Source organism: Nycticebus coucang, chromosome 13 (assembly GCF_027406575.1).
Source record: "Nycticebus coucang isolate mNycCou1 chromosome 13, mNycCou1.pri, whole genome shotgun sequence".
NCBI lineage: Eukaryota > Metazoa > Chordata > Mammalia > Primates > Lorisidae > Nycticebus > Nycticebus coucang.
In genome coordinates, this window is record NC_069792.1 from 53230687 (window position 1) to 53257582 (window position 26896).

General features: G+C 38.4%; 1 protein-coding gene across 2 annotated transcripts in view; it reads left to right on the top strand.

Annotated features, from left to right (window-relative positions):
• The window catches only part of LRRC69 (leucine rich repeat containing 69), a 122620-nt gene that overhangs the window by 84153 nt on the left and 11571 nt on the right, over positions 1-26896 (top strand). For both annotated transcript variants that reach the window (XM_053558846.1, XM_053558847.1), the window contains 2 exons: positions 13856-13960; positions 19063-19242. In XM_053558846.1, the coding sequence (XP_053414821.1) occupies positions 13856-13960; positions 19063-19242 (285 nt within the window). The remainder of the gene's footprint in view (positions 1-13855; positions 13961-19062; positions 19243-26896) is intronic.

Sequence of the window (26896 nt, forward strand, 5' to 3'; positions counted from 1 at the left end):
GGGAAATCAAGCCTTGGCTGCACTTTCCTGCGGTGCAGTGCAGCAGCCCTCCCCGGGCAACAATACGGCTGGGCATAAAACTGAATGAAACTCTAGCTTCACCCCCACTCCCACTCGGGGTCTGGGGACCTGTCCCCCAAGAGTTCGGATTCTTAGGGGATCTCTCGTGGGGTGTGGAACCAGCATAAACTGCGGCTGCTCAGTGTGGACTCTGGGGCGCGAGACAGAGGAGAAAAGGGTCGGCTGAGTGCCCACACCAGAGCAAAAGTTCCCTGGAGGCAGAGCAACAGCCGTTTTTTCTTTAACGGCAGAACGGCTCACTTCTGGATATTCTGAGGCCACACCCCCTGTCTCCCTGGGCAACCAGAGGAGGCCACGGGTGAGTGGGGGATTTCCTGACACTGCTCACAAACCCAGGAAGCTTCCAGGGCGGGGCCGACCCAGAGAGGTGATCGGACGCAAACCTTCAGCAGCAAAGAGGACACAAACCTCCAGCATGAAAGACGTTTGAACTCAGAACAGCCCGTCTTCTGTAGGCGATTTCGGCAGGAACAGAGACAGAACCCCTCAAAGTTGTCTGTTCTGTTCTGTTCTGTTAGCAGCATCCATCAGGGATGGGGCTAAGCCTGAGTGAAGACCTCCTTCCCATCACCTGCATCAAGCACTCAAAGATGTCAGGCCCCATCTCCTCCTGCTAAATAGCAGCAGTCTGCGGGGGCCTGGCAGGCTTCCTTGCGATTCAGGCAGGTGCAAATCCCTGGAGTGTCTGTTCACTGCAGGCAACTGGGTTAGACATCTGCAGAGATAACAGTGACTGGGTCCGACGGAGGGGCAAAGTGGGGAAGGAGACGTCAACCTTCCCAGACTGCTCTGTTTGCTGGGTGGCTCCTCCTGACTCCATGCTGCACTGGGATGAGCCGTGTCAGAGGAGTCACCAGGCCCCTGTGATCTAGTTCCCAGAGACCTCTTGAACTCTCCCACCCGAGACAGGTGCCGATTGAGACAGTTGATTTGGACCTTTTGAACTGGGCTAATAGACTGAGGACTTTTCAGGCGGTGCCCTGGGTGTGCGGTTGTAGGAAGGTTTGATTCTCCTTTTCCAACTGGGGCCAGAGGGGGGCAGGCGGGGTGACTTAATTGCTGATTTTTCCACACAGCTGAGACTTCAAGTCAGAGTAGAAGTTGCAATAGGATCGAACAGAAACCAGCTGCAAACAAGACAGAACCACTTAGCTCCACCACACAAGACAGGGCCCCAGTGGCCCCAGACAGGCCACAATACTGTACAGGCCCTTGATAAAGCCCCAGGGGAAAAATCAAAGGGAGTAAAATAACCATGGTGCGGAATCAGCGGAAAAACTCTGGTAACAAGAATAACCAGAATAGATCAACCCCCCCAAGAAAAGATATGGCAGATGTGATTGAAGATCCCATTCATAAACAACTGGCTGAGATGTCAGAAATCGAATTCAGAATTTGGATTGCAGACAAAATTAATAAAATTGAATTAGGAATTCGAGGAGAAATTCAAAAGTTGCCTCAAGAATTTAATGAATTTAAAGAAAAAAACACCAAAGACTTAGACACACTGAAGCAAGAATTTACAGCCCTCAAAGATATGAAAAATACAGTAGAATCCCTCAGCAACAGAATGGAGCAAGCAGAAGAAAGGATTTCTGACATTGAAGATAAAGTCTTTGAATGCTCCCAATCTCTCAAAGAGGAAGAGAAATGGAGAGCAAAAATGGATCACTCACTCAGAGAGCTCTCAGATAATTTGAAAAAAAGCAATATACGAATTATTGGGATTTCTGAGAATGATGAAGTGGCCTCGAAGGGCACAGAGGCCCTTCTCCATGAAATTATGAAAGAAAATTTTCCAGACATGCCTAGAGAATCTGAAATTCAGATAGCAGACAGCTTCAGAACCCCAGCACGATTCAACCCCAATAAGTCATCCCCCAGACATATCATAATTAAGCTTCACTAAAGTTAACATGAAAGAGAAGATTCTCAAAGCAGCCTGAAAGAAAGAAAACTATTATGTACAAAGGTAAGAATATTAGAAGAACTACAGATCTCTCTGCTGAAACTTTTCAAGCCAGAAGAGGGTGGTCATCAACTTTTAATCTCCTAAAGCAAAATAACTTTCAACCCGGGATCTTGTATCCAGCTAAACTGAGTTTCATCTATGATGGAGAAATTAAATACTTAAATGACATTCATATGTTGAAAAAATTTGCCATAAGTAAACCAGCTCTTCAGGATGTTCTCAGACCTATCCTCCACAATGACCAACCCAATCCTATACCACAAAAGTAAACTCACTCAGAAACTTCGGATCAAACCCCAACTTCCACACTGGCGAAAGGATTAAAAATGTCCACTGGACCTTTGAAAAACTTGATACCCAAAATTCCACCAGACTTATCAATACTCTCCATCAATGTGAATGGCTTAAACTGTCCTCTAAAGAGGCATAGGTTAGCTGACTGGATACAAAAATTCAAGCCTGATATTTGTTGCATACAAGAGTCACATCTTAACTTACAAGACAAATACAGACTCAGGGTGAAAGGATGGTCATCCATATTTCAGGCAAATGGTAATCAGAAAAAAGCAGGTGTTGCAATTTTATTTGCAGATACAGTAGGCTTTCAACCATCAAAAGTAAGGAAGGACAAGAATGGTCACTTTATATTTGATAAGGGTAATACTCAACATGATGAGATCTCAATTATTAATATCTATGCACCCAACCAGAGTGCACCTCAATTTATAAGAGAAACTCTAACAGACATGAGTAACTTGATTTCCTCCAGCTCCATAATTGTCGGAGATTTCAACACTCCTTTGGCAGTGTTGGATCGATCCTCGAGCAAGAAGCTGAGCAAAGAAATCTTAGATTTAAACCTAACCATCCAATATTTAGATTTAGCAGACATCTACAGAACATTTCATCCCAACAAAACTGAATACACATACTTCTCATCAGCCCACGGAACTTACTCCAAAATTGAGTAAGGTCACAAGTCTAACCTCAGTAAATTTAAAGGAATAGAAATTATTCCATGCATCTTCTCGGACCATCATGGAATAAAACTTGAATTGAGTAACAACAGGAATCTGCATACTCATACAAAAACATGGAAGTTAAATAACCTTATGCTGAATGATAGCTGGGTCAGAGATGAGATTAAGAAAGAAATCGCCAATTTTTTGGAGCAAAACGACAATGAAGACACAAACTATCAGAACCTGTGGGACACTGCAAAGGCAGTTCTAAGAGGGAAATTTATAGCACTGCAAGCCTTCCTCAAGAGAACGGAAAGAGAGGAAGTTAACAACTTAATGGGACATCTCAAGCAAATGGAAAAGGAAGAACATTCCAACCCCAAACCCAGTAGAAGAAAAGAAATAACCAAAATTAGAGCAGAATTAAATGAAATTGAAAACAAAAGAATTGTACAACAGATCAATAAATCAAAAAGCTGGTTTTTTGAAAAGGTCAATAAAATAGATAAACCTCTGGCCAACCTAATCAGAAAAAAAAAGAGTAAAATCTCTAATATCATCAATCAGAAACAACAAAGACGAAATAACAACAGACTCAACAGAAATCCAAAAAATCCTTAATGAATATTACAAGAAACTTTATTCTCAGAAATATGAAAATCTGAAGGAAATTGACCGATACTTGGAAGCATGCCACCTTCCAAGACTTAACCAGAATCAGGTGGAAATGTTGAACAGACCCATATCAAGTTCAGAAATAGCATCAACTATACAAAACCTCCCTAAAAAGAAAAGCCCGGGACCAGATGGTTTCACATCAGAATTCTACCAAACCTTGAAAGAGGAATTAGTACCTATATTACTCAACCTGTTCCAAAATGTAGAAAAAGAAGGAAGACTACCCAACACGTTCTATGAAGCAAACATCACCCTGATCCCCAAACCAGGAAAAGACCCAACAAGAAAAGAAAATTATAGACCAATATCACTAATGAATATAGATGCAAAAATATTCAACAAGATCCTATCAAACAGAATCCAGCATCAAACAAATTATACATCAAACAAATTATACATCATGACCAAGTTGGTTTTATCCCAGGGTCTCAAGGCTGGTTCAATATACATAAATCTACAAATGTAATTCAGCACATAAACAAATTAAAAAACAAAGACCATATGATTCTCTCAACTGATGCAGAAAAAGCTTTTGATAATATCCAGCATCCCTTCACGATCAGAACACTCAAGAAAATTGGTCTAGAATGGACTTTTCTTAAACTGATAGAAGCCATCTACAGCAAACCCACAGCCAATATCATATTGAATGGAGTTAAATTGGAATCATTTCCACTCAGATCAGGAACCAGACAAGGCTGCCCATTGTCTCCATTGCTTTTCAACATTGTAATGGAAGTTTTAGCCACCGCAATTAGGGAAGAAAAGGCGATCAAGGGTATCCATATAGGGTCAGAAGAGATCAAACTTTCGCTCTTCTCAGATGATATGATTGTGTATCTGGAAAACACTAGGGACTCTACTACAAAACTCCTAGAAGTGATCAAGGAATACAGCAGCGTCTCAGGTTACAAAAATCAACATCCATAAATCGGTAGCCTTTATATACACCAACAACAGTCAAGTTGAAAAAGCAGTTAAGGACTCTATCCCATTCACAGTAGTGCCAGGGAAGATGAAATATTTGAGAATTTACCTAACAAAAGACGTGAAAGATCTCTATAAAGAGAACTATGAAACTCTAAGAAAAGAAATAGCTGAAAATGTTAACAAATGGAAAAACATACCATGCTCATGGCTGGGAAGAATCAACATTATCAAAATGTCCATACTACCCAAAGCAATATATAATTTCAACGCACTCCCTATTAAAGCTCCACTGTCATATTTTAAAGATTTCGAAAAAACAATACTTCGTTTTATATGGAATCAGAAAAAAGCTCGAATAGCTAAGATATTACTCAGAAATAAAAACAAAACAGGAGGAATCACACTACCAGACCTCAGACTTTACTACAAATTGATAGTGATCAAAACAGCATGGTATTGGCACAAAAACAGAGAAGTAGATATCTGGAACAGAATAGAGAACCAAGAGATGAATCCAGCTACTTGCCGCTATTTGATTTTTGACAAGCCAATTAAAAACATTCAGTGGGGAAAAGATTCCCTATTTAACAAGTGGTGCTGGGTGAACTGGCTGGCAACCTGCAGAAGACTGAAATTGGACCCACACCTTTCACCATTAACTAAGATAGACTCTCATTGGATTAAAGATTTAAACTTAAGACATGAAACTATAAAAATACTAGAGGAGAATGCAGGGAAAACCCTTGAAGAAATTGGTCTGTGTGAGTATTTCATGAGGAGAACCCCCCGGGCAATTGAAGCAGCTTCAAAAATACACTAGTGGGACTTGATCAAACTAAAAAGCTTCTGCACAGCTAAGAACACAGTAAGCAGAGCAAGCAGACAGCCCTCAGAATGGGAGAAGATATTTGCAGGGTATAACTCTGACAAAGGTTTAATAACCAGAATCCACAGAGAACTCAAACGCATCAGCAAGAAAAAAACAAGGGATCCCATCGCAGGCTGGGCAAGGGATTTGAAGAGAAACTTCTCTGAAGAAGACAGGCGCACGGCCTTCAGACATATGAAAAAATGCTCATCATCTTTAATCATCAGAGAAATGCAAATCAAAACTACCTTGAGATATCATCTAACTCCAGTGAGACTAGCCTATATCAGAAAATCTCAAGACCAGAGATGTTCGCGTGGATGTGGAGAAAAGGGAACACTTCCGCACTGCTGGTGGGAATGCAAATTAATACATTCCTTTTGGAAAGATATATGGAGAACACTCAGAGATCTAAAAATAGATCTGCCATTCAATCCTGTAATCCCTCTGCTGGGCATATACCCAGAAGACCAAAAATCACAACATAACAAAGATATTTGTACCAGAATGTTTACCGAATGGATTAATAAATTGTGGTATATGTACACCATGGAATACTATGCAGCCTTAGAGAAAGATGGAGACTTTACCTCTTTCATGTTTACATGGTTGGAGCTGGAACATACTCTTCTTAGTAAAGTATCTCAAGAATGGAAGAAAAAGTACCCAATGTACTCAGCCCTAGTATGAAACTAATTTGGGGCTCTCACATGAAAGCTATAACCCAGTTCCAACCTAATAATAGGGGGAATTTGGAAAGGGGAGGTGGTGGGTAGAGGGAGGGGGATCGGTGGGATCACACCTGTGGTGCATCTTACAGGGGTATTTGCGAAACTTGGTAAATGTAGAATGTAAATGTTTTGGCACAGTAACTGAGATAACGCCCGAAAGGCTATGTTAACCATTGTGATAAAAATGTGTCAAATGGTCTATGAAGCGAGTGTATGATGCCCCATGATCATATCAATGTATACAGTTATGATTTAATAAAAAAAAACAAAAAGTAAATATTAATGGAGAATATAATATCTTCACATAGACAATTCTACCTACCTTTCACTGCTGTATTTAAAATTGAATAAAGATAAAACATTTATTATGTAAAAAAAAAAATTTTTTTTTCGTGTTTATAGATAACAGAGATACAGCACATGGAAGTGACAGGACTCACATGCAAACCAGGTGGTGAGATGGGTATTTTTTCAGTTATGTAGGTCAGAACAAGTACTCAGAGAAAGAGAATATGTATCAAGGATAAACAGGACATTATTTAGAAGGGCAAGAGACAAGACTCACACAAGTAAACAGGCAACACTTTGCCAGTAAAGTATGAAGAGAGACCCTGTAGAGTTTCCATAAGGCAGAGCTGATAGGAACAGAACTTTAGAAACAACAACAGGGGGAAAAGGCAATTGCTGAATGGAACTAGGTGTATGACTGAAATCGGCAGCAGTGGTCCTCATGAGAAGTGGGTATTTAAAATAAGCGAAGTTCAGGGGACATAACTAGAATGTTAAAAGGCAGAGTATAGACTTTAAAAGAAAGTCAGTGGAGGCCTCAAATGCGGATTTTTACCTTACTCTTAAGCATTAATTATCTCACAGAAGAGGGACGAATGGTGATGACTTTTTTCACAAGAGTGGAAAAAATTAAAAGGCTGGCAAGTGTTGAAATTGACAAGCATTTTTTTTTTTTTCACATTAGGAGGCCACCCATTTTTGGTCTATTTTCTAATACTTTATAAAGAAAGAGTTTTCCTGTACTTCTTTCCTGGTTATAAAAATAGTTTTCTGTAGAAAAGACTGGAAAATTCAGGAAAACATAAAAGTGCATAAAAAATAAATTACTTACAGTTATATAACCCAGTGGCAACTATTTTAGCACATTTCTATGCTTTGTTTTGAAAATTATGATTCAAAACTGCTTACTTTGCTCAATATTATAACAATTTTCTTTGTTGAGAGAGCAGTAGGGGCTCATCAAGGTTCACCAAGGATATGGAACTGGAAATGTGGACTGAGCACAAGCACAGTAACCTGACAGAGTAGCATATGTCTTCAAGAAAACAAAGCATGGCTTGGCGTCTGTAGCTCAGCCACTAGGATGCCAGCCACATATACCAGTGCTTGCAGGTTCGACCCAGCCCGGGCCTGCTGAACAACAGTGACAATTCAACGACAACAAAAAATAGCCGGGCCTTGTGGTGGGCATCTGTAGTCCCAGCTACTTGGGAGACTGAGGCAAGAGAATCACTTAAGGCCAAGAGTTGGAGGTTGCTGTGAGCTGTGACGCTGTGGCACTCTCCTGAGGGTGACATAGTGCGATTCTGTCTCAAAAAAAGAGAGAAAGAAAGAAAGAAAACAAAGCATGGGGTGTCACAGCAGTACCCCTGCTGTAGTCTGAGACCAGAGGTACTGCCATGTGAGAGTACCAGAGGAGCTCCTGAAAGCTTTGTTGCCAGGACCAGTGATTCTGATGGTGGAAGGCACAGAGGCTCTCAGCAAGGACCTGAACCCCTTTACTCCTCTTACAGTATCCAGATTCCTGACTGTGCCTTTATGCAAGACTTGGCCCAGATGTTTGGGGAACTTGCTTTCACTGGTGTCAACCTCAGCTCCCAGGCCAGTTCTCTGAATGTTGAGTTCCCACACCTCTGGCCTCGTTTGTCCTTCATCATTGATAGAGGACCAATTGGGGATGAGCCCTGAGTGTTGCCTCAGCTCAACTGTGGTTGATTTTTCTGTGCCTGGAAAGTTTGGCATTATTTATCCTGGGTGTTCCCTGGAAAGAACTACAGCCGTCCTCCAACAGAATTCCAGGCTGCTTCTCTCACGCGGATCCTGCTTGTGAAACTCAGGAGGAGGGAAGGCCCACGGACTGGTGCTAGATACTATGTGTCTGTCCACTAGTGGTTGGCAAGGCCTCATTTGCAGAGGCCGCTGGAGCTACACCACCAGCCTGACCCTTTAGACAACATAAACCAAGCCCAAAAGGTGCTAGTTTAGCCTCACACCTGGGGGAAAGGTTGTATTTATTATTTATAGTTTAATATGTTAGCCAAAAGCCAAATAAAGAGGTTAAGAAAACTAAAAAAATTTTTCTTTGTCATTAAAAATATTTTGTAAATATTCTTGAATTTAATAACTTTCAAATTTTGAAATGGGCAGGCATATAATGTTTACTAAACTTGTAAAATATAAAGTAAACAACACATGTTTAAGTTATTAATAGTTGAAACTGTTGACTTCCTACTATGATAATAATGGCTAATTCTATTTACAGTATCATAGGAACTATTCTAAGTACTTTACATAGGTTGTATCATTTAATAATAATAACTTGATAATAATTTAACAATAGCCATCTGAGGAACCTATAATCATCATTTCCATTTTACTTAAAGATGTTGAATTTTGTGGCTCAAGGTCTTATGACAGTAAATGTGGAGCTGAACTTGAAACAAAACAATTGACTCCCAAGTCCATCTTGCTAAATCCACACATTTTATGTTGCATGCTAAGCCCTGCACTAGGAATGGAGATAAATGGCAAGAAAAGCAGAGATATTTTCTACTCTTTCTAAGCTGTGGAGAAATAGTTATTAACCAAATCATTAACATTGTGAATGTATAATTATAAACTGAAATCAGTACCCTAAAAGAAAGGGATACAGTCTATGAGAGACAATAGGAGCTTGAATAAACATGTGCATTGGAGAAGGCTTCCTGGAGGAGATGACAAAAACTTAGGTCTGAAGAATGAGTACCAATGAATTGGGTGAAGGGGAAAGGCACATTTCAGATAGAGTGAACAGTATGTGGGAAGGCCATGAGGGTGGACGGAACATGGATGCTCAGGAAACTGGAGGAATGCTCAGTGACTGGAGCTCACTGCAGACTGGTTGGTAAGAGGCCACGGCCAAGGCATACAGGGAATGTGAAGGATTCTGATTTTTATTTTAAGGACAATGTAAATTTTAAAGGATTTTAGTCAGAGGTGACACAGCCAGGTTTATTTTGATGAGACCTTTCCATCTGAAATGTGCCAGATATACTGGGAGAAACCAGAGGGAATGAGGGGTAGATTTCTGGTAGACTTTTGCTGGAGCCAAGTAAGAAATGATGATAACTTGGTCTAAGGAAGTGAAAGCGGTGGAAGGACGTAACAGATTCAAGAGGTGTTTAAGAAGTAAATTTGGAAATGGAGATGGCTTAGTAAATTTTCTGTAGGATGAAATAGAAAACACTAGAACAAGACCAAAATTTAGGAGGGCAGATCATGAGTTCAGTCTTGGCTATAGTGAGTTTGATGTGCACTTAAGGCATCCATGTGAAGACTGTGAGTGTGCAGTTGGCTAGAGACATAGATTCAGAGTCACTGCCACAGAGATTTAATCAGTCACAGGGACCGTAAAGTTGCCCAGAGAAAAATACAAGTGAAAAGAGGATGTGCTAGCCTCGGGGGAGAACTATTTCATGATTGGGTAAAGAATTAAGAATCAGTAAAGAAAATATTGTTAGTTGAGCATGTTAACTAGATTGTAATTTCCAGCAACCACTGAGGGCACATTGGAAGTTGGTAACAATGAATTTATGGTGATTTTTTTATTTTCTATTCTGAGGTGTTACTCTGCAAAAAGTACCTGTTTGCTTGGGTGCAGAGGCAAGGAAAACTTATAGTAGGGCTGACCCAAGATTATGGCTAATTTTATGGATAATAGGGCTTACCCAAGATTTTATGAGACATAGGAAGTGAAAAAGCAGAGGGGAGGATTCAGATATATGACATAATTTAACATGCACTTTTTGATACAGAGAAGATTTTTTTTTAATTTAGGAATTTGAGAAATACATTTTATGTATAGATGTTTGTTCCTATTTTAAGTATTTCCTTCGGATAAATTCCTATAAGTAGAATTACTCAAAAGGTAAGAATAACTTTTCACCCTTTACATGGCATCCAATTTGTTTTCAGATGGATTGCCATAATTTTGTCTGCACTGGGCCAGTGTGTGTTCTAATTTTTATTCTTTGCATTTGACAGGCAAAAAGAATCTATTCCCCACATTCCTTCACCTGCTGCATGCCACTAGTAATTTTCTTCGGTTAACTTACATATCTCATGCATAGATGAGGACGTTTTCATGTTGCTTTTGCATATTCATGAAATTTGTTTGGTTATCAAATCTATCATAAGTTCTTCCCTTCTCAACTGCTAAAGATCTTATCCCATTTTATTTTGACTTCCAATAGTGTGGACAAAGTTGAGACCAAACTCTTCCAAGAACAGTGAATATAGAGCCCCAAGGTGGAGAACACTTGGGAAGAAATCCAGTGTTAGCAGAGTGAGGAGTGAGAGAGAGAAACGAAGAAGGTGAGAAAGCAAGCTCTAAGGACTGAGGCCAAAAGACAGTGTGCAGGGAACAAGTCATGCCGAGTCCTGTAAACCAGGGTGAGGACGGCACAGGTCATTTCAAGTCTAACAGAGTCCTGGATAAGCCAGGGTGAGGAATGTGCAATTGTGAGTCAGATGAGAAATGACTGGATGGTTCTGAGGCTGGGAGTGATGTGATCTGATTTATGTCCTAAGGAGATCACATAGGCTGGATACTGCATATTGGGCCAGGTAGAAACGGCAGTCTCTTCAGTCTGCTGTTTCTCAGATAGTTCAAGGGCAGAAGTGGTGTCTAAAGCAGACATGGGGTCTATGAGGTGACACAGATAAGCCCTCCCAGATCAGTTCTTTCTACACTGTTTAAATGGAGAGGTCTGAAGAGGACTCTGAAGACACTTTCCCTTTGGCTTGAAGGGACAGGGTACTAAAGGCTGGGAAAGGGCTGGGCCTGCAGGAAGGGCTTCAGCTGCTTTCCCCTGGCCAGAAAGAGGAAGGGGAGAGAGAGAGAGATTGAGAGGGAGAGAGTTATCTTCCTCCTTCCCAGCTTGGCTCCTAGCATCCTCTCTTCAACTCCCTCTGAGGATCTTCTTTTGTAACAAATATCTGGCAGATCCTGAAGGGTTATGACTCTAAGTCGCTTTCTGCCCATTTTCCTTCCCATTCATGCAGGGTGTGTGAGGGGGGTGTTCCTGGGACAGATTTTTTGGCTTTCTTATATTCCAATGATATCATCTGTCTAATCATTCCACAATTCTGATTAGATATCAAGGTCATTTTATAGTTTCTTCAATTTCTCATTGGTTATAAGTATTATTCATACTCTTTTTTTAGAGCAGTTGATTGAATCTATATTTTGGATGTTATAGCCCCCACCTTTAAATCTTATCCTCCTTGAAACTCAATCTTAAGCATGTTTAGAAATCCCATTTCCACTAAAGGGTAACTTTGTGAGCTCTGAGGTAGCCTCAGGAGTGCAGGGTAATTGGCCATAGCCGGTTTATTGGTTCTATATTTAATTCCATGTGAAATCTCAGCCTCCTTTCCCTCCAAGTATATGAAAAATGCTCTCACTAAACTAGCCTCCCTCATTACTTAGGCTACATGAAGCAACAGAAGGATTGTTGAATTTATATATTGTTCCTAAGGCCTGGGGCTTTGTGGGAACAGTTATAACAATTTACCAAGTCCAGAGAAGAAGGTCTTTGCAAATCTTGACTGACCAGGGGGAGCTGTGCGAGCCCAGGGTTTCTGAGAAGATGTTCAGTTATTTATAAATTATTTGTTGAACATCAGCTGTGTATTAGATACTGAAATTTGAGCTTTCTTTACATGGTCACTTAAGACATAGTTCCTAAAGGGACCAAGGTCTGACAGATGAATATTTAGATTTTTCAATAAAGAGCATCTCAGAGTATAGGTGAAATGATTCATTTATTATACAGCACCCAATAAGAAAATAAGGAAACATTTGACAGACTGAAGAAGCTTAGAGGCATGATATTTTGGTGATGAAGAGATGATCCGGGTGTGGCATGAGTTAGAAGGGTAGAGCTTGAGTAATAACTGTGAGATAAGACTCAGGCCTTTTGTGAGATCTCTAAGTTCTTCAGTATGGCTGGCTTAGAAGGGAGAAGATGGGGCTTACCAGGCTAAATAGGTGGAGAGAAGGCCAAGGAGAACCATCTAGGACATAGGAGGGCTTTTGAATTTATCTTATACATGAAAAGTAGTTTTGAAAAGTTTTAAGCAAGATTATATTATGACCAGACTTTTGTTTTAAAAGACCATTTCATCAGCAAAAGTTTGCTATGAAATCACTTAGAGTGTTACTGGGATGACTCACATAGGACAAAGGCCTGGGGGCTGAGGGGAGCATTGGCTGGAGTGGGGAGCAGGAGGAGATTGTGAGGGTGGTGAGGAGGGGCATGGGATGTAGGCATGGAATGAAATTCTTTGGGCATAAAGGAAAATATTATGGTTATATAGAACAATAAGCATAAAGACTACTCCTTCTCATTTCTTGAATCAGCTGTGGTAGGAGTATATACACCATGGAATCAACACACCCCACAAATCAGGGCTTTCTATTTTTTCCCTCCAGAGAACTGGTTTACCAGCATATCACTGAAGGCACTGAAGATAGGTCTTATCGTTTCCATTATCTAGGTGAAATCTAGGCTCAGAGAAGTAATTTCCTAAATTAGTTTAACTTTAGAAGCCACATGTGTTCTTGGGAGGCAAAGCATGGTGTTCATATAAGCAAATCTCTTACTTTTCTACTGAAGTGGTGGACTCCAGTTGGGTTTAGATTTTCTGCATAGAAGATTACTCTGATGAAGTGTACATTTTCTTACTTTCTTTATTTTCACTGTGCACAACAGGTTATAATAAGAACATTTCAATGTTTCTTTATTTCTTTTACTTTCCTCATTGAACATATATAGATCATAAGGTAGTTTGGTGTATTTTAGAATGTTATTTTTCATTATGCCTATTTTTTTAACAAATACAACATTTTCAAATATAAATATTTACCTCTAAGAACTAGAGTATGCCCTAGTCAAAATACCAATGTGAGGGCCAGGCATGGTGGCCCTTTGTGGGGTTCAAGGCAGGAGGATCACGTGAGGCCAGGAATTCAAGAACAGCCTGGGCAACATAGCAAGACCCCATTTCTACATAAACTACAAAAATTAGGCTGGTGTGGTGGCACATGTCTGTAGTCCCAGCTATGGGGAAGGCTGAGACAAGAGGATGACTTGAGCCCAGAAGTCTGAGGTTACTGTGAACTATGAAGCCACCATTGTACTCTAGTCTGGGGAACAGAGAGAGACCTGGTCTCAAAAAACCCTAAACTAATATGAATTATAAATCCTAAGTAAAGTAATTTTAATATAATGTTATTAAAGATGTAGCTTCAGAAGTGAAGTTTGTTATTTGGCTGTGCAATCATTTTTTATTTTTTTTTAAGTTTCAGAATCTGAAGCTGAGGGAATTCTACTGTGAGGGAAATCCACTGTTCCTGAAACAGCCATTTACCACCGACTACGAGGAGGAGGACGTCTGGAGTCTACAGGTGAGGGCTTACTTCATTCACATACTTCATTCACTTATCAAGCCCCCAAATGATTAATGTAGCCCTAGTCCATTTGCAATGTAGCTCCTCCACTTAATCTTTTTGACTTCCTTACAGAATCCAGTGTCACCCTATCAGATTTCCAGAGTGACTTAATTCAGAGAAATGGTAATATTTGGGAGGATGAAAAGAAAAGAGAGAAATTTATTTTAACTTTACCTTTCAAGTATTTTTTTTCAACATTGTCTAACTATATATTTGGTTTTCTCTTAGAAGGGTTTTCACTTCTTCCATCCTCTTTTTGTTAATTTCCATCCCTCGTGGATAAGGGAATATGATACAGAAATCATGTTTGCTGTGGTACAAGAAGTTAATGGTATCAAAAGAAGAAATAGGAAAGAACATTAGAGGGCTCTGTTGGTAATAAACAAGTCAAAGACTGCTGAAAGATTGCAGATCTTCCCACATTTGACTGATTCTGCATCACGAAAATGGATTTCCCAGATCCACTTCGGTGTATAGCTGAATGTGCATAATAAGACTTTCAGGAATTGTGTACGATTCAATTTTCTTGACTACAGGGAATAATCAACCTTGTTTGTTGTTTAGTTTCTTATAAAATATTTTTTCCTTATTGTGTAAGTACCAGATATTTATTATAGAAAACTAGAAAACAGGTGAGCAAAGAAAAAAATAAAAACCTGTTGTAATATGCTGTTTCTTTAAAAAGTTTCTTACTATAAAATTAACACAAGCTCATTTAGTGAAATTAGAAAAAAATCAGCCATTGGAAGTTGATAAAAATGTGAAGAAATCCAGTATTCAGAGATACAATCACTCGTCTCTCCAACATTTTGTCTTTTAAAACTTTCTATGTGTCCAGAATAATATTTTCTATTAAAGATGTGTTCAAAAGCTACACACTATTAGGGAATTTTTTTCACTCAAAGTACTATGACTATTTTTTCAATCAGTTAAAATAAAACCTCCAAAAACTCAGACCAAACTATCTTTTTTGGACGAGTGCATGATAATTTATTATATGATGACATTATAATATTTTTAACTTCTAAACATCCACCACTTCTCTACTGGTGGATGTTTAGATTATTGATGATTTTCTGAATTTTTGGCCTTTATAAACCCAAGCTACAGTGACCATCCTCATGGTAAATTTCTAGCTCATGTCTACGTTATCTCTATGAAAGAAACTGCTGGGCTAAAGAATGTTATCTTTTAAAATTTGATTAGCTCTTTTCAAGCATATCCCCTTCCAAAAGACTATTTCCACAAGTAGCATTATTTTCTACTTTTGTGTAAAAAAAATTTGAAATTTATTGTAAATAATTTAGTATTTAATTTTTTTAAAAATCCTTAAATCTGTAATTTTCTCTTTGCATCAATTATTTCAGGTTAATAATAGTAGCTGATACTTACTTTAAACTTACTATGGGGAAGGCTCTATTCTAAAGACTTAAGAGGAATAAACTAATTAAGTCATCTGATTAGTCATCTAGTAATCCTAAAAAGATAGACGTATTATTATTCCCTTTTAATAGACAAAAAACTGAGACCTAGAGAGGTCAGATAAGTTGTCCAAGGTCACAGAGCTACTAAGTATTGGGACAAATTGGCCTACTTAAGCAGTTGGACTCCAGACCCACTGCTGCAATATTGGCTCAAATGGGGGAGTTAGAAAGGCGTGTGTAGGGACAAAACAGGATAGTTGTGGGTTGGAAGAGGTTCTGGTTGGTGGAGGATACAGAATGAGCAATTAACCCAATGTGGTTTCAGTCTTACAGAGAGCTCTCAAAGGTATGAACCTTGCCCTGTGCTTGGACCAAGGCTCAAAGTGAGAGAGCAATATTTCTGTCACCAAAGATCCAGGAACGTTAAGAGTCAGTTTTTAAAATGTATTTAGTAGATTTAACCATTTTTGCTTCTTATATGTAAATTTGAATATATATATATATATTTTTTGTAGAGACAGAGTCTCACTTTACTACCCTTGGTAGAGTGCTGTGGCGTCACACAGCTCACAGCAACTTCCAGCTCTTGGGCTTACGTGATTCTCTTGCCTCAGCCTCCAGAGCAGCTGGGACTACAGGCGCCCGCCACAATGCCGGTCTATTTTTTTGTTGCAGTTTGGCCGGGGCTGGGTTTGAACCCGCCACCTTCGGTATATGGGGCCGGCGCCTCACTCACTGAGCCACAGGTGCCGCCCGTAAATTTGAATATTTTTAAACTTATCTCTAAGAATTTTTTCTTAGAAAGGACAAACTGATTATTTGTACTTATAATAAAAGTCATTTGTATTGGATATTTGGTAAATGTCACTGATTAAACTACTTTGGACATCAAAGAATTACAGGGTTGTGATACAGTCTATGTCTTAGTAAAGATTTTTAAAAACTTTGCTTCTTAGCTGGGTGTTGTGGTGGGTGCCTATAGTCCCAGCTACTTGGGAGGCTGAGGCAAGAGAATCACTCTTGAGCTCAAGAGTTTGAGGTTGCTGTGAGCTGTGACACCATAGCACTCTACTGAAGGTGACCAAGTGAGACTTTGTCTCAAAAGAAAAAAAACATAAAAACTTTGTTTCTTCTTAGAGATTTATGAACTATAATTTAATGCTAATAACTAAATTATATAAATTATTAACCAGAATGGATCGCATTCGTTTAAGTGTCTTATCCTTGTTACCTAATTTAATTCTCCAAACTCATGTGAGAGTATTGGAAAAATTCCTATTTTACAGATGAGGTATCCAAGATCAGAGAATTTGGGTACTTGTCCAAATAGGGTCACTCAGCTAACATGGCACACAGCCAGAATTTGCGCATCTGTATCTATTTGACTCTGCTTAGAATCTTTGCTCTTGATGCTGTATTTTGGCGCCCATAATACCCACAGTAAGAAATGGCTATGTGATAGTTCCACGTTTATCAAACCTTCTAAAGGTTCAATTTTTAAATGTTTTATAATTTTAAAACTTACATATTTATAATTTGTGTATAATTTAATAATTAGAAATAATCGCAGATAAGGAAAAAATAAAAGAATACACATAAAACTCATTTCATTTGATCCTGAATTTGAAGATATATAGTTAGCTTACAAATATTCTGATAAAATAACATATAGGCTATTTTTAAAAAACCAACTTATTTATCCATACAAGCTTTTTTTACTTTTTACTAATACTGGAATTAGACCATCATTAAATTGTATACTCTCAAAAACCACATTGAGTGTATCTCCAAGAGATGTCCTAAAAGATACTATTGGTCAAGTCAATAGGATCTTATTTCGTATGTACTAACATTTCCAAGTAATAACTTTATATTTTAGTGGTATATGCTATTATTCCAAAGTAACATTTTGGCAGTGAGTAGGAAAGGAATATAGATTAATGGGTGATGTAAGAGTTGTCAAGAGATAGACTGAGTGCAACAAACATGTATGGGTCCAGAAATCATAAATGGAAAAAATGATCTGTCTGAACCTGTCTACAGGGCTCCTGTATTTCGGTAAATTCTTCTACCATCTCCTATATTGAGGAACAAATCCTTCCCTATAAGTTTTCTGCAGCTTTGTAGTGAGACCTAGCCCCTGAATTCACATAGCTGAGACCCTGCCTGTAAAATCAGTATTTCATTCAGAATCACACACTATTCTCTGCTTAAGTGGTTGGATAAAGGGTCATGGTCGACACCTGATTTAGGAGTGCTGGTAATATTAGTGTGAAGTCATGACCTCACACTGGCTGGTCATGTAACCAGCCAGGAGAATGAGCTGAAGTGGGTAGGAGGTTGTGCTGTTTAAGGATCAAGTATGTAAAGAGTCAGGGTTGTGTGTTGTATCAAGGCAGCTTTCCCAGATGCTTGGTAACTGGGAGGGATAGAGTAACAGAAAACAGTGACATGCAATTTGTCGGATTCTGTTGCTATTTTAAAATTTTTTAAGATTTTAATTGGGTGGGGTGAATGAGTGAAAGATTAAGTATGTTTGTATTTCTAAAAATTCCTATCACAGCCTGATGTGAACTATTTTAATACTACAGGGAAATCTTTCCTTTTGGTCAGAAAAGAAAAAAAAGTCCCAAATAAACCATCCCCAAACATTAACATTTCAAGTAGTGTTTGTGTAACATTTACACAGGACTTCCATGCTAGTGGCATAAACAATGGAGAATATTTAGTGGATTCAGCAAATGTTTATTTTCTTTACTTGGTCAGTGAAGATTTAATCTTATGTTTCATAAAATATATTCTTACTTTAAGATAATGGTGTTGATGGCCTAGTCAAAGGCAATTTCTATTTCCTCATCATCTCTTTTATAATTTAATATCACAATATTATTTTTGGCCAAAGTCACTTTTCTAAGTGGGTCTAGGTGGATAGGTTTGAATTCAGAGATTTAGTTCAGAGAAATCATTGCTTTTTACCAAGATGACGTTATTTGGGTACTCAAGGAGAGAAGTGTTTAGACTAGTGCCTCTCAAATGTTACTGGGCACACAGATTACCTGAGGACCTTGTCAGATGGCAGAGTTTGATTCAGGAGGTCTGGAGTATGTCTCAGAGTCGGCAATTCTAATAAGCTCTCAGGTGATACAATCAGCAAACCATAGTTTAAAGAAAAGATTTAGACTTTTGTGAGTAGGACAGAATCAATTTTTGAATCCAGTTCTCAAAGTTTTGTGCTGTCTTTGCTTATTGTAGTGCGAGGTATCAAATTTGAACCTAAACTATGTATCTTTATAAAATTTGTACTGTAAATGTATTACGATTTGAATTCTTACATGTAAGAGATGTAGAAATATTATAATGTATACAACTTACTGTTCTTATATTGATGAAAACCAAACTTATTTGCAGTGTCAGTCATTTTTCAACATGCTGCAGAATCATATCATTAGATTTGCTGCAGAATCTTAATTTAACAGTATCCTGAGGGATAAACCTAATATTTCGTCTGGTGAAATGGGAATCAATGTAATATGCAGTTATTTTGAAAATAATCTTAGTTGGTTAGAAAGTGACTGCTGTGAAAAAAAAAAAGGAAAATAATCTGAGGAGCCATATTCTTCTTTTTCAATTTAGGAAATAACATCAAGATTTCTAATGCGTAAGCTAGAAGAACAGAATCCTTACCTAATACAGGCCTTACAGTGGTACCCAAAGGTCAAGAAGATAATCGCTCAGAGGAAAAAATGTATAGTATGTGGAAAGCCCTTTATTACCCCATGGCTGGAATGTGTCCAATTTATTCTGCCATCAAAGGTAAACAGTGCTTTAGTTTGAATAAGACCTATTCCTATCCTTTTCATTATTTAAATCAGCCAAATACCAGCTGAATTTGTATCTAAGAATTGACTTCTATAATAGCATACTGTTAATTTTGGGTTAGACAAATGTGTCTGTGATGGTCATCATCACTCATTACATTTTCATTTATGGACTCCCTCATTTATCAGAAGACACACAAAATGCTAGCAACATTTCATGGAAGTTGAAAATTTTTAGTCAGCAAATACCTTTTGTTTATTAATATTAATAATAAAACTAGAACTATGTTCTCCTTGGGGGAAAAATTGTTCAGTAGTCTGTTGTGGAAGTTTTGGCAGAGAAAAGGTGAATGTGCTGGCTCGTTTGTGTCATGAGAACATTCTAGCACACTGAATGTGCACTGATGTGCACCCACAACCCTGTGTCACCAGGAACTGTGTACCCCAGTAGTCCATATAGCCCATAGAATATGTCCTAGACCAGGAGTCAGTACAGCTCTTTTTATATAAATGGCCAGATAAATATTTTATGCTTTGTGGACAATGTGATCTTTGACACTACTATTTGACTCTCTTCTGTAGCATGAATACAACCCTAGACAATGTGTAAATAAGTGTGGCTGTATTCTAAGGAAATTTTATTTGTGAATTTGAATTTCATATAATGTTTACATGTCATGAAATATTATTTCTGATCTTTTCAACCATTTAAAGATGTGAAAGCCATTCTTAGCTCTCAAGTCTGATGAAAAACAGGAGGTGGGCCAAATATGGCCTGAGAAAGGTGTTTTTTCTACACCTGTTTTAGATCATCCAACATTCGTTCTCAACACCAGAATTTTCTTTCTACCTTTGGTGAACACTTGGCTGTCACCCTGGGTAGAGTGCCATGGCATCATAGTTCACAGCAACCTCCAATTCTTGGGCTCAAGTGATCCTCTTGCCTCAGTTTTTCTATTTTTAGTAGAGACAGGGTCTCACTTTTGCTCAGGCTGGTCTTGAACTCATGAGTTCAAGCAATCTACCAGCCTCAGCCTCCCAGAGTGCTTTGGATCAGTATTAGTGCACTAATTGGTAATAGTGTTAAATAAATGCATTAAAACAGATGCAGTTCCTGCTGTTCTAAAGATAGTCATCTGGTGAAGGAGACAAACATTTATTAATTAATGTAATTATAAATTGTGATAAATATTATGGCTTAAAAGAATGACGTATTCCTTTGCAAGGGCTGTGTAACAAATCACTGCAAACTGGGCAGCTTAAACAAGAAAGTCTCACCACCTGGGGGTTAGAAGTCTAAGACCAGGTGTCAGCAGGGTTGGTTCTTTCTGAGGGTTTAAGGAAGAACATGTTTCAGGCTTCTGTCCTTGGCTTGGAGATGGCTGTCTTCTCCAAACATCTCTTTACATTCTCTTTCTTGTATGTACATGTGTGTCCTTATGAGAACCCAAGTTATTTCTGATTAGGGCCTACCCTAATGGCCTCATTTTAACTTGACCTCCTCTGCAAAGGTCCTATTTCCAAACAAGGTCACTTTCTGAGCCACTAGATGTTAGGACTTCACAAATGAATTTTGGAGGGAGCATAATTCAATTCATAACAAATGGTAGGAGGCTATTTGTACTAAACCTGGTTAGGCATGATGGAAACAGTAGAGGTGGAGAGAAATGTGTGAACTAGAGATAGATCTGGGAGGAAGGAGTAATAAGGCTCAGTTTTCTGGCCTACAGAACTGCATGGATGCAGATTTCTTTTACTAAGGAAGACTAAGGGAATAGCAGGTTTGTTGGGGAGAGGTGAGAGTTTTGTTTGGGACATGTGTATAAGATTCCTGTACAATCAGGGAGCACGAACAAGAAGAAGATGTGGACTCCTACCCAGTCTGTTAGGCATGTTGGAGGATATAGGATGTAATGGCAGGGGTGTGTGTGTGTGTGTGTGTGTGTGTGTGTGTGTGTGTGTGTAGTGGGAACTAGATATAGGACGGCTAATATCCTTTCTATCTCATTCTAAACATATTGATGCAGGGATGGGGAACCTGAGGCCTTCTGATTTCAAGATCATTCTTTTTTTTTTCTTTTATTTCAGATTAATATGAGGACACAAATGATTAGGTTACATTGTTTGCATTTATTAGGTAATGTCAAATTGTAGTTGAGCCTTTCACGCAGGAGGTGTGCTATATATCCTTACACTGTGTCTGTTACGCCGGAGCACACCAATCCTCCTCCCTTCTCTCCTCCTTTCCCAAGCCCCTTCCCACCTTCTTAAATTTAATTGTGTTTTTCTTTTGTGTGGATGTGTAGTTGTTCATCTACTGGCTTCATATTAGTATTGAGTATATTGGATTCTTGCTTTTCCATTCTTGTGATACTTGACCAAGGTGAATATTCTTCAATTCCATTCAGGTTGATACAAAAGATGTAAAGTCTCCATCTTCTCTATGGCTGAATAGTATTCCATGGTACGCGTATACCATAGTTTATTAACCCATTCATGAGTTGATGGGCACTTGGGACTGTGAATTTAGCTACAATAAACATTCTAGTGCAAATGTCCTTATGATAAATGATTTTTCTTCTAGGATTCTCTATACTTCTTTCCAAAGAGGCTGTATTAATTTGCAATCCCACCAACAGTGTGAAGTGTTCCCTTCTCTCTATAACACACCGGCATCTGCAGCTTTGGGACTTTGTGATGTGGGCTTACTTATAGAGACCAAGTAAGTAGACCAAGTAGGTCTCTTACTTATAGTCTCACTAGGGTTAGGTGATATCTCAAGGTGGTTAAGATAGTTCTTTTTTAAACACCAAAGAAAAGTAAGAAAAGCTTCACCTTTCTCTGCATTTGTTATGTAAAATTAGGATTCAGTCAAAAGGCTGCATTAAGGACCAGAAAGACCACAAGTTTCCTTAAGGGCACAGGTTCCTGACCCCAAAGGATATTGTTAAACTCCAGCAGTCCTTTGCTAACAAAGAACCTGAGTTTGTTTACATCTGTCTTATCACTAGGCACTCACCAAATTTGCCAATGGGGTTTTTAAGAACACATATTCTACTCTAAACTTACTAATCAGAATGTATTGGGCAGGGCCCTAGAAATCTACATTTTTATAAAGAGTCCCCTTGATTTTCATGTGCAGCCAGGTCTGGGAATCTTTTCTCTGTCTATTTAGGGCTGTCTCAGTCCCATAAGGCATGGCTGTGTTTTACTCACCTTAGTCAGCAAGGCCTACTTGGTCTCTTACTTATAACAAAAAGGTGAAGTCATTGGTGGAATATATGAATTAATAAATTATCTTTAGTGACAAGGATATGGTATGGGTAATAGTAAAAAAAGAAAAGGAAGGTGTTGGTGAAGAAGAAGAAGGTTGGTGTTAGTATTAGAAAATGACACACACAACTTAATATGGCCTCTCTTTGTGACCTGAGAGAATCATTGTTCTGTCTGCTTTAGGGTACATCATAGCATTTGCTCTCTGTCAGTCTCTGTGGAATTCATACGCTGAAAGAATTCAGTTTATCCCATTGGAAGCAGACCCTAGGCTCCTGCACACAAGGACACCATGTTACTGAGAATCTGTGGCGCTGGGATCAGGCCTCTCTCAGCCGGTGCTTCCCCAGGGATCCTAGAAGAGCTTATGTGGATGCTGATAGTGTAAAATACATTGCAATACATTATCACATCCATGTTAGTCATTGTTGTTTCATAGGTTTACATTGCTAACTTCTGAATAAGGTCGTCCCTCCTTATTTCAGAGCTGCTTAAAGTTAGTCTGTGTTGTTCACCGATTCAGGAAAAGTTAATGTTTGGGTTATGTACCACTACTTTTAGGCATCAATCAGACTGAATTTGGTTACTATAAGAAGCCTCTTGTATCACCTTAAAGGATTGATTAAGCCAAAAAGAAGAGTTATGAAAGTTTTAAATAGGTAATAAGAAATGATTTTTAAAAATTGATAAATAATAGTAGTGCTTGTCCACTTACATAGTGATTTTTTTTTCTCTCAATACCTTTATTGGTACTTACTATATGCAAGTACCTACTGTACTAGGCTCTCTGAATCTAAAGATCAATAATTCATAGTCACTGCCATTTAGGAACTCAAAGGCTATTTATTAAGATGCAATGTTATAAACATTATCATAAGGCATTATTTACCCACACTATGGAGTGACAGACACAGCAAACAAACTACTTAGGAATCTGAAAAGAAACTTCCCTTAGGAGGTGATGTTTGAGTACAGGAGTTCCTGATACTCATATTAACTTTGTGATTTGGTTTTCATTGTCATTGGTCACAGATAAGCAACATTAAGTAGCTTGTTTACAAGTGTCAGATCTATCAGATGATATAGATTTAGGACGTTAGCTCACCTGATACCTCCTGACTTCACCTTCAGGTCATTTTTTGCTGCACTATATATAGCACATAGGTTTTTATTTTGAACTCTAAAGTGAAGTGCAAACAAGTTCATTGATGACTATGTAATTATTCCCAAGAGCTGCTTTTATATATTTGAAACATTGTCATATGAAAGAGAGATGAGGCTTTTCTTCTGCAGAGTAGAACAGAGAAACTGCAGGTGTTTTAGTCAGATAGAGGGAAGAATTTTCTTAGAAGATTTAAAACACAAACACACATGCCCACACATGCACGCACATGCAGGTCAACATTTGTTATCATCCAAGAAAGAGTAAGGTGGAAGAATAGGAGAATAACAAGATATGGTATTATTATTCACAATTTCATTTGAAACATTAAGAGGAAAGTAAGAATATATTCTTCTTAGTTAAATGTGTCTGAACACATTTAATTTATAAAAACAGCAGCAGTGTGGCATAAAAATATAGCATGGGTTAAAAACATCATGCTTCAAAAAATAAGACCTGAATGTAGATGCTAGCTATTGGCAGAACATGTTCAAATATTGAAGAAACACACAATTTCAGATAAAAAGGCACCTTGTGTGCCAAAGAGAATAAACAAGAACAAATCCACACACAGACATAGTTCGGTAAAACATTATTCCACCAAAGTTAAATAAGTAAGAGCTAAAGATGAAACGTTAAAAGCTTGATCACCTAGAAAGAAGTGACAATAGACTGAAAGCAGATTTCTCATAGGCAGGAATAAGTAGAAGCCCCAAAGCGCAATGTCCTCAAAGAGCTAAGGGAAAGTAACTCAGGATGTAGGATTATATTCCTAGATAAACTGATAGTGTCAGAAAATTGTGAGAAGAAAGATTTTGGAAAGGAAAATTGTTTCACTTTAAAGTAAGCATTAATTCTAACCTTATTCAAATCATTTAAATAAACTGGTAATATTTAGTAAGTATAGTGAAAATATATATGGAAATGGAATTCGAGTAGATGTATAAATAAATCTATTAATAATGGTAATCAAATTTAAGGATATTTAAAATTGTTAAAAATTAATGGACGGTGCCTGTGGCTCAGTTGGTAAGGCGCCAGCCCCGAGGGTGGCGGGTTCAAACCCACCCCCAGCCAAACTGCAACAGAAAAATAGCCGGGCGTTGTGGCGGGTGCCTGTAGTCCCAGCTGCTCGGGAGGCTGAGGCAAGAGAATCGCGTAATCCCAAGAGTTAGAGGTTGCTGTGAGCCGTGTGACGCCACGGCACTCTACCTGAGGGCGGAACAGTGAGACTCTGTCTCTACAAAAAAAAAAAAATAAAAAAATAATGAAAAATGAGATTTAAAGAATACTACTAGTTTCTTGGTAACTGAAAAATTTTTTTCTTTTTCTTTTCTTTTCTTTTTTTTTATTGTTGGAGATTCATTGAGGGTACAATAAGCCAGGTTACACTGATTGCAATTGTTAGGTAAAGTCCCTCTTGCAATCATGTCTTGCCACCATAAAGTGTGACACACACCAAGGCCCCACCCACCTCCCTCCTTCCCTCTTTCTGTTTCCCCCCCCAATAACCATAATTGTGATTAATTGTCCTCATATCAAAATTGAGTACATAGGATTCATGCTTCTCCATTCTTGTGATGCTTTACTAAGAATAATGTCTTCCACTTCCATCCAGGTTAATACGAAGGATGTAAAGTCTCCATTTTTTTTAATGGCTGAATAGTATTCCATGGTATACATATACCACAGCTTGTTAATCCATTCCTGGGTTGGTGGGCATTTAGGCTGTTTCCACATTTTGGCGATTGTAAATTGACCTGCAATAAACAGTCTAGTACAAGTGTCCTTATGATAAAAGGATTTCTTTCCTTCTGGGTAGATGCCCAGTAATGGGATTGCAGGATCAAATGGGAGGTCTAGCTTGAGTGCTTTGAGGTTTCTCCATACTTCCTTCCAGAAAGGTTGTACTAGTTTGCAGTCCCACCAGCAGTGTAAAAGTGTTCCCTTCTCTCCACATCCATGCCAGCATCTGCAGTTTTGAGATTTTGTGATGTGGGCCATTCTCACTGGGGTTAGATGATATCTCAGGGTTGTTTTGATTTGCATTTCTCTAATATATAGAGATGATGAACATTTTTTCATGTGTTTGTTAGCCATTCGTCTGTCGTCTTTAGAGAAAGTTCTATTCATGTCTCTTGCCCATTGATATAAGGGATTGTTGGCTTTTTTCATGTGGATTAATTTGAGTTCTCTATAGATCCTAGTTATCAAGCTTTTGTCTGATTGAAAATATGCAAATATCCTTTCCCATTGTGTAGGTTGTCTCTTTGCTTTGGTTATTGTATCCTTAGCTGTACAGAAGCTTTTCAGTTTAATGAAGTCCCATTTGTTTATTTTTGTTGTTGTTGCAATTGCCATGGCAGTCTTCTTCATGAAGTCTTTCCCCAGGCCAATCTCTTCCAGTGTTTTTCCTATGCTTTCTTTGAGGATTTTTATTGTTTCATGCCTTACGTTTAAGTCCTTTATCCATCTTGAATCAATTTTTGTGAGTGGGGAAAGGTGTGGGTCCAGTTTCAGTCTTTTACATGTAGACATCCAATTCTCCCAACACCATTTATTGAATAGGGAGTCTTTCCCCCAAGGTATGTTCTTGTTTGGTTTATCAAAGATTAGGTGGTTGTAAAATGTTAGTTTCATTTCTTGGTTTTCAATTCCATTCCAAGTGTCTATGTCTCTGTTTTTGTGCCAGTACCATGCTGTCTTGAGCACTATGGCTTTGTAGTACAGACTAAAATCTGGTGTGCTGATGCCCCCAGCTTTATTTTTATTACTAAGAACTGCCTTAGCTATACGGGGTTTTTTCCGGTTGCATACAAAACGCAGAATCATTTTCTCCAAATCTTGAAAGTACGATGTTGGTATTTTGATAGGAATGGCATTGAATAGGTAGATTGCTTTGGGAAGTATAGACATTTTAACAATGTTGATTCTTCCCATCCATGAGCATGGTATGTTCTTCCATTTGTTAATATCCTCTCTATTTCCTTTCTGAGGATTTCATAGTTTTCTTTATAGAGGTCCTTCACCTCCTTCGTTAGGTATATTCCTAGGTATTTCATTTTCTTTGAGACTATGGTGAAGGGAGTTGTGTCCTTAATTAGCTTCTCATCTTGACTGTTATTGGTGTATACAATTGTGGACATTGATTTTATATCCTGAATCATTACTGTATTTTTTGATGACTTCTAGGAGTCTTGTGGTTGAGTCTTTG